Genomic DNA, 11391 nt, shown 5'->3' with positions numbered 1-11391 from the left:
GTTCTACTGTTAATTTTTTGAGGAACCTCCACACTGTTTTCCAGAGGGGCTGCACCAGTTTACATTCCCACCAACAGTGTAGGAGGGTGCCCGTTTCTCCACATCCTCGCCAGCATCTCGTGTTCTCTGATTTGCTCATTTTAGCCACTCTGACCGGTGTGAGGTGGTATCTCAGTGTGGTTTTGATTTGTATTTCCCTGATGAGGAGAGAGGCTGAGCATCGTTTCATATGTTTGTTGGCCATCTGGATGTCCTCTTTGGAGAAGTATCTGTTCATATCTTCTGCCCATTTCTTTACTGGGTTGTTTGTTTTTTGGGTGTGGAGTTTGGTGAGTTCCTTATAGATTCTGGATATCAACCCTTTATCTGATATGTCGTTTGCAACTATCTTTTCCCATTCCGTTGGTTGCTTATTAGTTTTGTGGAAAACAAAGGTGGTTTTTGAAGACCACTGGGTCATTCACTTACTTTTCTGGGTGAACCCTCCTTCCTGCTTCTCTTCTACAAATAATATCCTGATTGAAAGCCACACTTAGTACTACTGTTAGAAAATAACTCAACAAATCATGTTTGAACTCCTAGACACAACTGGTAGTCAAAAATGGCTCTTACAAAGTTTCGGGATTTTTTTTCCCCATGTTTATTATTATTTTGGAGAGAGAGCACACGAAAGAGAGGGGAAGGGGGAAGGGCAGACAGTGAGATTCCCAAGCAGGCTCTGTGCCCTCAGCACAGAGCCAGATGCGGGGCTTGAACCAACAAACTGTGAGATCATGACCTGAGCTAAAGTCAGACGCCCAAATGACAGAGCCATCGGGGTGCCCCACAATGTTTCCTTTGTAGCTTACCTGTACTTCTTTTAATTCATCATCAATTTTGTTTTTCCTTTCTTCAATTTTAACAACTTCTTCTGCTATTTTGTGCTTCAATCTTTCAAGTTCTGTCTTTTGCTCACTAGCATCCTATAGAAATATTTACAAGGCATTCCAATTAATTTTAAGGCACTCAATATTTAATATAAAAATATAAGTTATTTTAAAATAAGATTTTCTATTAAATACTTTTGTAGTGTTAATTGATATAACAGTTTCTAAAATGCCTGAGAAACCAAAGATATAATTTACTGTATATTTACTATCAGGAAGTTTCTCTGCTTTATTTAACTTTTTCTGAATAGCAAAGCAGTAAGTGCTATTCATATCAAAATCAACTTAGAATTCCATAATTTAGAAAATTATCATAATACACACTTAACACTTGCAATAAATAACCCAGAGAAGTTAGTACAATTATGCTCATTTCATAAATAAACTAAAAATAAAGTCTTCTATACTTTTAACAATAAAGGCTAACAATCCTTAGGGACTAATTATAGTATATTCCAAGTTTGTGTTTCTACACTTTTAGACAAAAACTAATTCAAATCATGACAGTAACACAATGGAAAATAATCAACAAAAATTAGTACAGATTCAAAGAACATTAAATCACGAACTCTTCGTTTCCCAAATGCAAATATGCAGGGTCCCACATATGTGAAAATGCTAGCAATCATTGTGAATGTCCGTATTTCTTTTATCCATACTAACTGAAAATCCAAAGAGGAATTTCATCCAGAAACCTTTCAGGAGGACTCACCTCAAGGGTCCTCAGCCCATTTACAATCACAACGAATGTCCTGTGTCCTATTGCCAAATATACTGAAATAATCTCAGTGCAACTGAGGCATAGAACTACTTAGAGACTTGTCAGGTGGCTCCAATCTACGGCCCAGAGATTGGCTGAGGAGCAGATTCTTGCTCCCACCCGGCCTGTCCCCTCAGGTACCCCCCACCCCAGCGCAAGTGCTCGCGTCCACGTGCCCCACGCCTTCCCGAACCTGCATGTGTCACCGCCGCTGCTCAGGAGGAAGTCATCTTCTCCACCCCCATGTAACAGCCTTCAAAGGCCCAGCTCACGCGTTGCTACTTTTATTAACCTGCTCTACCAACTGGAAGTTCTCCCTATTCTGAGCTTTTATAGCATTTGTTTCGTATTTTTTTATGTCACAAACCTAGAGTTGCAAGCTTTCGAAATTATAGTTTGATCCTTCAGCTATCTGTGCAGACTATACCTTTTTATAACAGAAACGTCTGCTATTTATAATTAAGCACAGTTATCACCTTACAAGAGGGACAGTGACTCTTCTGCATCTCTGCTAGGCGACACGACGAGCTACGGTCATGGGAAACCTCTGCTGGGAGGGGCCTGGCCAGGGCAGAGGCCGGTGGCCAGCACCCCTCCTCTGGCCCACCCATTTGGGAGCACATGGGCACACGGTGCTGACTACATTCCTCTCATCAGCACACAGTTACCAACAATATTATCCTCTACGGAGCTTTCACGTTTCTTATATTCCAAGTTACTCTGTAAAGGTAAGTATTTGACAGCTTTTTTTTTTTTTTAAAGTAGTTTATTGTCAAATTAGTTTCCACATAACACTCAGTGCTCATCCCCATAAGTGTCCTCCTCCATGCCCATCCCTCCTCCCCCCACATCCATCAGTCCTCAGTTTTTGTCAGCATTCAAGAGTCTCTCATGGTTTGCCTCTCTCCCTTTCCCCCACCATTTCCGCCCTTCTTCTCCACCTTGTTCCTCCGTTTGACAGCTTTTTTTAACAATAAAAATGGCTGGCTGCTTTACAGAAAATATCTTATTAATTTGGTTCCAAAATACCCTGAGAAAATAATTATGCTTGATTTTCCTATTATATGACTTACTAGGTCAGGTACTCAATACAATTATCTTGGAAACCCCGAATGTGTACATAACCATCATGTTTCTGGAAATGTTACTGCCTTTGAGAATGTCCACACACACCAGTGGTCCCAAGTGGACCACTCGGGACTGTCTAGACAGCCCTCCCTTGAGGCTCCCACCCCACAGCCCAGCCCATCCTCAGATCTCCAGTGAGGATGATCACACTTAAGAAGAAATCTTTTGGGGCACCTGTATGGCTCCATCATTTACATATCTGGCTCTTGATTTCAGCTCAGGACATGATCCCAGGGTCATGGGATGGAGCCCTGCATCAGGATCCACCCTATCAAAGTGGAGCCTGTGTGGGATTCTCTCTCCCTCTGTCTCTCAAAATAAATAAACAAACGTTTTTAAAAAAAGGACAGAAAAAGAAAGCTTTTTTGTGAGTAAAACAGCCAATTAGGATAAAGGCGGTAAGTTATTTGGGAAACAGAAGGTCTCCTCAAGAATCCTCTGAGAGCTAAGCAGAGGCAAATCAACCATGACACAAACCAACAACAAAGGACACCGCCACCAGCACACATTCAGAGGCTGAAAAAAATCTCCTGAGAAATAGTATCATAACAGAAATGAAAAACCAATAGGACAATTAGAAAATGAAGAAATTTTAATGGAGGTAGAGCCAAAAGAGAAGAAAAAAGATGAGAAAACACGAAAATTAGTGAACAAGACAGGGAAGTCCAAAGTCCAAAGTCCAATCAATGGGGATTCAACAGAAGGAAGTACCATCCGAAGAGGTTAACAACACTTCCCAGAACTGGAGGAGAGAAGCGTTCTGGTGCAAAGAACCCACATGGTGTCCACAAAGCGAAGGAAAATAAACTTAAACCAAGGCAGATCATGTCACTTTCAGAACAATGAAAACAGAAATCTAAAAAATCTCAAGAGGAAAAAACAAAAAGGTCACCACAAAAGGATCAGAACTTAACATAGCTTTGAGAGTCTCTAACTTCCAAGAATGGAAGCTAGAAGGAAAGGGAGCCACACTCCCATGTCTACCAAAAAGGGACGACGTTTTCCTGATGATTAACAATGTGGACCACCTCTCCACACATTTACTGGCTCTTCTTCTTTCACACAGGGCACCTTGAAATATTTTGCCCATTTTTAAATTACATTTTTTGTTTTTTTATTATTATTATTGAGTACGTCATGGTTTCTGTATATTTTGGATACAATTCATTTATCAGATTTATGTTTTATAAGTAATGTCTCCCAGTCTGTGATTTGACTCTTAGTTTTCTTCAGAACTTATTTCAGAGTATAAGTGTTTAATTTTGATAAGGTCCAATTTATCAAATTTTTTCTTGTTCTATTTTGATAGCACATCTAAAAAATCTTTGTCTCACTCAGTATCTGAAACATTTTCTCCTGTTTTCTTCCAAAGTTTTATAATTTTATGCTATACATTTAGATCTATGATTCATACTGAATCAATTTTTGTATAAGTTTAAGGCAAAGATCTGTTTTTTGTTCTCTATGTGGACACACAAACATGATTTTTTTTTAAAAAACTATCCTTTTGCCATTTAATTGGCATTTTGTATAAAATTAACAACTATACACATGTTCACCCACTCCTGGCCTCCGCAGCTGGTGAGTGACCGCGGAGCACCAGCACAACACCCGGGTCACGCTGCCTCGATCACCTCAGCTCAGCAGTAAGCCTTTAAATCATAAGTCCTCCAGCCTTACTATTTTATGAGTTTTTGTGCCATTTACTATTATTGAGATTTATCCATGAGGCTAATAGCTACTGAAGTTACTTTCATTAAAAGAGACATTAGACTTGCAGTGAGGTTACTAGTCACCAACATGAAGACGGAGAAACATACTTGAGACATAATCAAGGAGGTAAACTAACAATTTAGTGACTCATTAAAGGTAAGGATTGAGAGGACACAAGTCCAATATAATTTCTCAGTTCTGTCTTGAATAATTAGCTATAATGTCAAAAAGACAAAAAATAACAGATATTGGTGAAGATGCAGGGAAAAAGGAACCCTTCTGCACTGCTGGTGTGAATGCACACTGATGCAGCCACTCTGGAAAACAGTATGGAGATTCCTCAAAAAATTAAAATCAGAACTACCCTACGACCCAGTAACTGCACTATTAGGTATCTACCCAAAGGATACAGGAGTGCTCTTTCAAAGGGGCACAAGCACCCCAATGTTCGTAGCAGCACTATCGACAATAACCAAAGTATGGAGAGAGCCCAAGGGTCCATCAATTGCCTAATGAATGGATAAAGAAGATGTGGTTTATAGATACAACGGAATATTATGTGACTCATAATGCTCATGTGATTTCTAAGAAGACATGTCTAGTAGAATACTGGATATTTAGTCTGGAGCCCAGACGAGGGAGTAAGGCTGATGGACGAAGATGACGAATTTGGTGGTAGAGAGCACCAGTTTCAGCGCAGAGTTGGCAGGAAAGAGGTAAAGGCAGGAGCGCCCTTAGAGGGCAGGCAGACACAACCACGACCTGAGCAAAGAAGAATTTCAAAGAAATATCCTCTGAAAGGTTCAACCTGCAACAAAGGTTCGACAAACGCAATGGCAGAAAGGGGATACCATCAAAATATAACCATCAAAGTATAAATAAAATTAATGAAGACTTATTTCATAAATCCTGAGAGTATTAAAGGCAGGAGAAAAAAACCCTTGAAGCCTGAGGAGATAATTTTAAGAAAAATAAAAGGAAATATCAACTTAACTAGCAGAGAGTAAACAAAATTGTTTACAAACAAATCTACACCAAGTTAAAATGTTTATATCTGTATATTTATAATGTATTGTTTATATATGTATAATTAGAGGCTTTAGATAAATTAGTATTTGGTGAATTGAGAAAAATATAGTTACGATTTTAAAATAATATGGAAAACAGCGATGCCTGGTTGGCTCAGTCAGCTAAGCATCCAACTTGGGCTCAGGTCATGACCTCATGGTTTGTGGGTTTGAGCCCCACGTTGGGCTCTGTGCTGACAGCTCAGAGCCTGGAGCCTGCTTCCGATTCTGTGTTTCCCTCTCTCTCTGTCCCTCCCCTGCTTGCACTCTCTCAAAAAATAAATTAAAAACATTAAAAAATTTTTAATAAAATTTTTTTTTAAATAACATGGGAAATGACCATTCTCTTTCCAAAAAGCTCAGTGTTTAATACCATAAGTCTGACTCAGCAGACAAGAAACATTTTTTAAATCCACATCAGTAAGTGTAACCTCTCACAGCAACAATCCAGCAGACATGGGCTCCCCCTGCCGCCCGCACGCTGTGCCCAGGAAACCTCACTTGCACGGACACCGTGACCTCCCGCCCGCACCCTGTGTCCGGGAAACGTCACCTGCACGGACACCGTGACCTCCCGCCCGTACCCTGTGCCCGGGAAACGTCACCTGCACGGACACCGTGACCTCCCGCCCCCACCCTGTGCCCGGGAAACGTCACCTGCATGGACACCGTGATCTCCTGCAGGGCGCTGTCCGCTTCGTCCTGCTTAGTCTTCAGTAACACACTTTGCTCGCCGGCTTTTCTGTTCAGTTCATCCACAAGGGCTTTAGCTTCATTCAGCTTAGACACACCAGCCTACACCGATAAAGCAAGCACTGGGAGACGATCAATAAAATATGGACTGGCAGCATTAGAAAAAGGTATTACATACACACAGTGTAAATAAAACATGTAAGAAACCATCAAGAAAAAAATGTGTGTACACATCTAACGCCTGTAAGTGGACTTGGGTTTTTCCTTACTGCCAGTTATAAATGACTTATTCAACCATATACCCAGTAAGATGTAGTAAAAGACTCCACAAAAGCATTAAAATATACATACAAAGACTTTTTAGTATCACAGGAAACCTGAACAGATCAACACCTATTTGATAGCCTGAAGACCAAGGGTTTCACCCAGTGCATTCTGAGAGAGGAAACAGAAAGTGAGGAAAAACTCAGTAAACTTCATCCATTCTTCCGCCGCACTGACTGGGTAAAAGGACTCAAGGACTAGTCTTGTCATCCTAGACACCATTTGGTTCTGTCTGTCCAGTTGCTACCTTTTTATAAGAGGCTGCCTCGTAGAGGGCTCTGGCGGGCTATCAATCGCAATGCCTTACCTATCCTTTGGGAGGACATGTGACCCTGGGCAGGCCGTTATGGCACCCTCTCCCACTGCCCATGAATAATGAAGGAATGGACATGAAAAAAAATGCCCATTCTTCTATACAGAAGTTGGATTTTTGTCATTAACAAAAGAGGAGATTTGGGGAGATAGTAATAGCAAAAAGGAAATTCACTAATATTTACTAAGCACCCAACACAGAGGACAGCATCAAGCTGGTTCTTTGCATATGTATTTTATCTAATATGCTCACATACAAATGACCCAAATAAGTTCTAGGTCAACAAGTTTAAGTAATTTGCCCACAACACCACAGAGAACTATATCAGGACGATGACCTTTAAAGGTAATGGCTTGCTATAAATGAAAGTGAATCATTACAAAGAGGGATAGAGATAACTTTTTGTCAGTTAGGATGGATCCTAGTTTATTACACTAACAGAGGCTCTATGACTTTGGAAAGGAAATGCTCTCAACTTCCAAGGCTGCCATTTTAATGTCACATTTAAGTTGAGGCTCTATAATTACAGAAATACAGAATGAAAACTGCTCATAATGTACTAAGTGAGAAAGATAAAAGTATTATTTTAGAAGGTATAATTTTGATTTTGTTTTTATAAAGATTACTCTCCATGTTTTCTTTTTTCACTTTTTTAATGTTTATTTATTTTTCAGAGAGACAGAGCATGAGCGGGGAAGGGGCAGAGAGAGAGAGGAACACAGAATCTAAAGAAGGTGCCAGGATCTGAGCTGTCAGCACAAAGCCTGATGCAGGGCTTGAACTCACAGACTGCAAGATGATGACCTGAGCTGAAGTTGGCCGCCTAACCGACTGAGTCACCCAAGTGCCCCTACTCTCCATGTTTTAATAGACATTTTTGAATTTCTAAAAATGCTTTCATGTTAAAGAAATTTTTAAAGATTACCATAAACCATCAAAAGCACATAAATGCCATCCAGTGAAGAAAAGGAATAATTACTAAATCTAAAAAACTCACCAAACCATTCCTATACCTAGTGAAAACTACAGGTGGGTGGGACTGTTTAAGGCAGTAATACAGTACAGTACCTCTTTACACTAAACATGTGTCACGACAAAGGACTGTGAAATAACCCTTACTCCCGGTATATAGATAAAATGATCTGAGGTGAAAATACTGTACCTGCAAATGACTTTGTCTTTTTAACAATTCCTCTTTCTTGCTGTTGCTAATGGCAGAATACACACGTAAAAAGGTCATATATCGGCTTGGTGTAGCACCGTATGCTTTACAAGATTCGTGGATTAATAAAAATGACTTTAGAAAATCAGGATCAGCTGGAAAGAGAAAACAAATTCGAGAACAATGTCAACTGTGTTTATTTCACACACGTATCTCCACCCTCATCACTCTAAGTGAGAGACACCGTCTGTTTTCAAGGGACACACGCATCCTAGGCATCTATTCACTATTCAAGCTCCCCATTTCCCTACGGATTTGAAATACTTAATTTCAGTGGTCCCTGCCCTTCCACTGTTATGTGTTTCCTCTGAACACTTGTATTGCCGCAGGAAAGATACATCTGCTGCCATAACATAAATCGGTTAGAACTATGTGACGTGTAATCCAGAAGCAAGCGCAACAAAAGCTGCTTGGAGGGAAAAGAGGGCTCAAACCAAGTGACAGGTATCCACTGTCCTACACACGGACAAACAGGACCAGAAAACAGACACAGCACGCCCATCACTCAACACGCCGTCTCCACGTCCCTCCGTGTTCTCTGCGTCTAGCACTGAAGCCCACCTCTAGTCAGCATGAAGCCAGGACCCTGCCCAGCGCCCACAGCCAGGGCGGAACCAAGCAGCCCCGGGCCTGCTTCTTCCTCTTAGTGGCCGCAGGGGCCCCTGCACGGGGCTCTCTGCCTGTCTGCAGGCCCTCCCCACACCGACCTGTCTTCAGGAACCAAAGAATGGCATGGACCCGGAAACTTCCGTTTCGGAAACAAGACTCTGGTTACGTCTCTGCTAGACTCTCTCAATCCCCCCACATCACCCACAGGTTAGAAGCGAAATTTCTCAGTCCCTCCTCCTCCTCCAGTTCTCTGCGGCCCCCACATCCCTGCTGCATCTGGGGGGCTGCTTGCCGGTCCGGCCACGTGCCTGGTGTATGTCTGTCGCTCCTCCCTCTAACCACACCGCACTGCCCCCCAGGGCCTGTCGGCCGGTGCCCGTCTGCTGTCACATCTGCCTGCGAGAGGCCTCACCTCAGGTGCGTTTCCGAAACTCCTACCATCATCTGTCTTGCTACAGCAGAGTTTACATTTATAACATAACCTAGTTCTTGCTATTTTTCACTCCACCGTGAGCTCCTAAGTCACCTCTAGCTTCCATCCCAGTACCTAATATAAATCAAGTTCAATAACTATTTGGTGACTAGATGCTTAAATAAATTAATGAATGTGCAATGATATATAAAATAAAGACCACATTCAAAATTATCTTGGAATTGGAAAAAATAATTGGAGTATAATTAAGAAAATATTATGTCCATATTCAAAGACACCATAAAACTTTCTCATGTACAAGCTGAGTGCTAGGACATATCGAATGGAAAGTGAAAACTCAAGAAAAACTTTGCCAACCAGCCAAAGGCCCTGTAACAGTGGAGCCAGAACATCAGATCGTTTGGGTCAGATATTACTGTTCCACTTCTTAGCTATAAACAACAGATAATGTCCTACATAAAGTGACATAAACATGGACTTAGAAATATAGAAAGCTTCAAAGTTCAGTTTTCATTAAAAGAAACCTAACTTGGGGCGCCTGGGTGGCTTAGTCGGTTAAGCGTCCGACTTTCGCTTAGGTCATGATCTCGCGGTTTGTGGGTTCGAGCCCCGCATCGGGCTCTGTGCTGACTGCCAGCTCAGAGCCTGGAGCCTGTTTCAGTCTGTGACTCCCTCTCTCTCTGACCCTCCCCTGCTCATGCTGTGTCTCTCTCTCCTAGAAATAAGTAAAAAACATTAAAAAAAAAAAAAAAAAGAAACCTAACTTTGTTACTTTAGCATTATTCAAATTTATAATCATTGTGAATCTTTAATGAAATTGTAACATTAGAGAATGGCAATTATTTCACAAACAAACACTAGACAAAGTCGATTTCAACAAAAGAGTACCTGAGTTTTTTTTCTTTCCTTCTTTCCTTTTTTTGTTATTGTATTTCTCTTCACCATCTGCTTCACTGAGTAACATTTCTGGTATCTAGAACAGGAAGGGCATTTTTTTCAAACCTCAACTCAGTATGAAAAAGTTTAAACAAATCCAATATGAGAAGTTAAAAATAAAAAAATTATTTTCTCCTAGGTTTCATACCAGACTTAGAGAAATAATACAGTCATCGTCAGAAGACATTGTTTTCTAGACATTTGACACATGTCAACCATCAAATGCAAATCAATGACAACACCTCCCTTGAAAAATGATTAGACTCTATGAAATGAAGGAAATAACAATTTGGATTTAATTAGAAAACAATCACAAATACCCTTTAAGATCATACAGTAATAATAATAAAATGCTTTTCCTGGCATCATGGAATAAAGGAACAGTAAGGATTCTGAGCTCTCTTGAATAAAAACTAAAAGCAAATGAAAATCATTCCATAGGTGGGAATTAAAAATTTCATGATCGATTCCTAAAAACTAATCTGTTGTCAAGCTACTGCTATGTTTTTGCCACTACCACAAACAGGAAAGTCACGTTTCATAATCAGATCATTATTATAGAATATACGATAATCTAGTAAAAGTATTAATTTAAAATATCAAAAAAAAAGGAAAGAATTCTTATTTTCCTGAGAAAAAATTTAAAGCAGAACTCTGACATTTTTGCAACAGGAAAGCACAGGTGTGCAGGTTAAAATATCATTTTCTGAATATCCCAGACTAAACACAATGTCAGACAAAAGATGTCTTAACGGATGAAGAACTTGAAGGCAGCAGGGCTCCTGACCAGAGAGCACGGTGTCCTCAATCCTCACTGATCTCTGCCAGAATGCTGGAGCCTCTGTGAGAGTATTTTAAATTTATCCTTTTAAATCAATTGAAATTTCTTTCTTAGGAAACTTGATTTTTTTTAAAATAGGAGAGCGCCCGGCACAGGTGTGCACACAATACTGCACAGAAGTGCACACAAGAAAGCCAGCGAGTGCAGACACAAGTGTCCAGCGCAGGTGTGCACACAATAATCCCTGTGAACACACACACGAGTGCCCGGCGCAGGTGTGCATACGATAGTGCCTGCGAGTGCATGAGAGCACCCGGCGCAGGTGTGCACACGATAGTGCCTGTGAGCGAACACGAGCGCCCGGCGCAGGTGTGCACACAGCACACGTAAGTGCACACCCGAGCGCCCGGCGCAGGTGTGCACACAGCACACGTAAGCGCACACCCGAGCGCCCGGCGCAGGTGTGCACACAGCACACGTAAGCGC

General features: G+C 41.0%; 1 protein-coding gene across 2 annotated transcripts in view; it reads right to left on the bottom strand.

Annotated features, from left to right (window-relative positions):
• Nucleotides 1-11391, bottom strand: part of DYNC2H1 (dynein cytoplasmic 2 heavy chain 1) — a 324085-nt gene that overhangs the window by 204434 nt on the left and 108260 nt on the right. For both annotated transcript variants that reach the window (XM_039221130.1, XM_039221131.1), the window contains exons 53-56: nucleotides 10077-10161; nucleotides 8087-8241; nucleotides 6252-6389; nucleotides 849-962 (exon numbers count right to left, since the gene is read on the bottom strand). In XM_039221130.1, coding sequence (XP_039077061.1) covers nucleotides 849-962; nucleotides 6252-6389; nucleotides 8087-8241; nucleotides 10077-10161 — 492 coding nt within the window. The remainder of the gene's footprint in view (nucleotides 1-848; nucleotides 963-6251; nucleotides 6390-8086; nucleotides 8242-10076; nucleotides 10162-11391) is intronic.

This window comes from Hyaena hyaena, unplaced genomic scaffold (assembly GCF_003009895.1).
Source record: "Hyaena hyaena isolate Hyena2069 unplaced genomic scaffold, ASM300989v1 scaffold_947, whole genome shotgun sequence".
NCBI lineage: Eukaryota > Metazoa > Chordata > Mammalia > Carnivora > Hyaenidae > Hyaena > Hyaena hyaena.
Note: the sequence above shows the minus strand (reverse complement) of the source record. Positions and strands in the feature narration are given on the sequence as shown.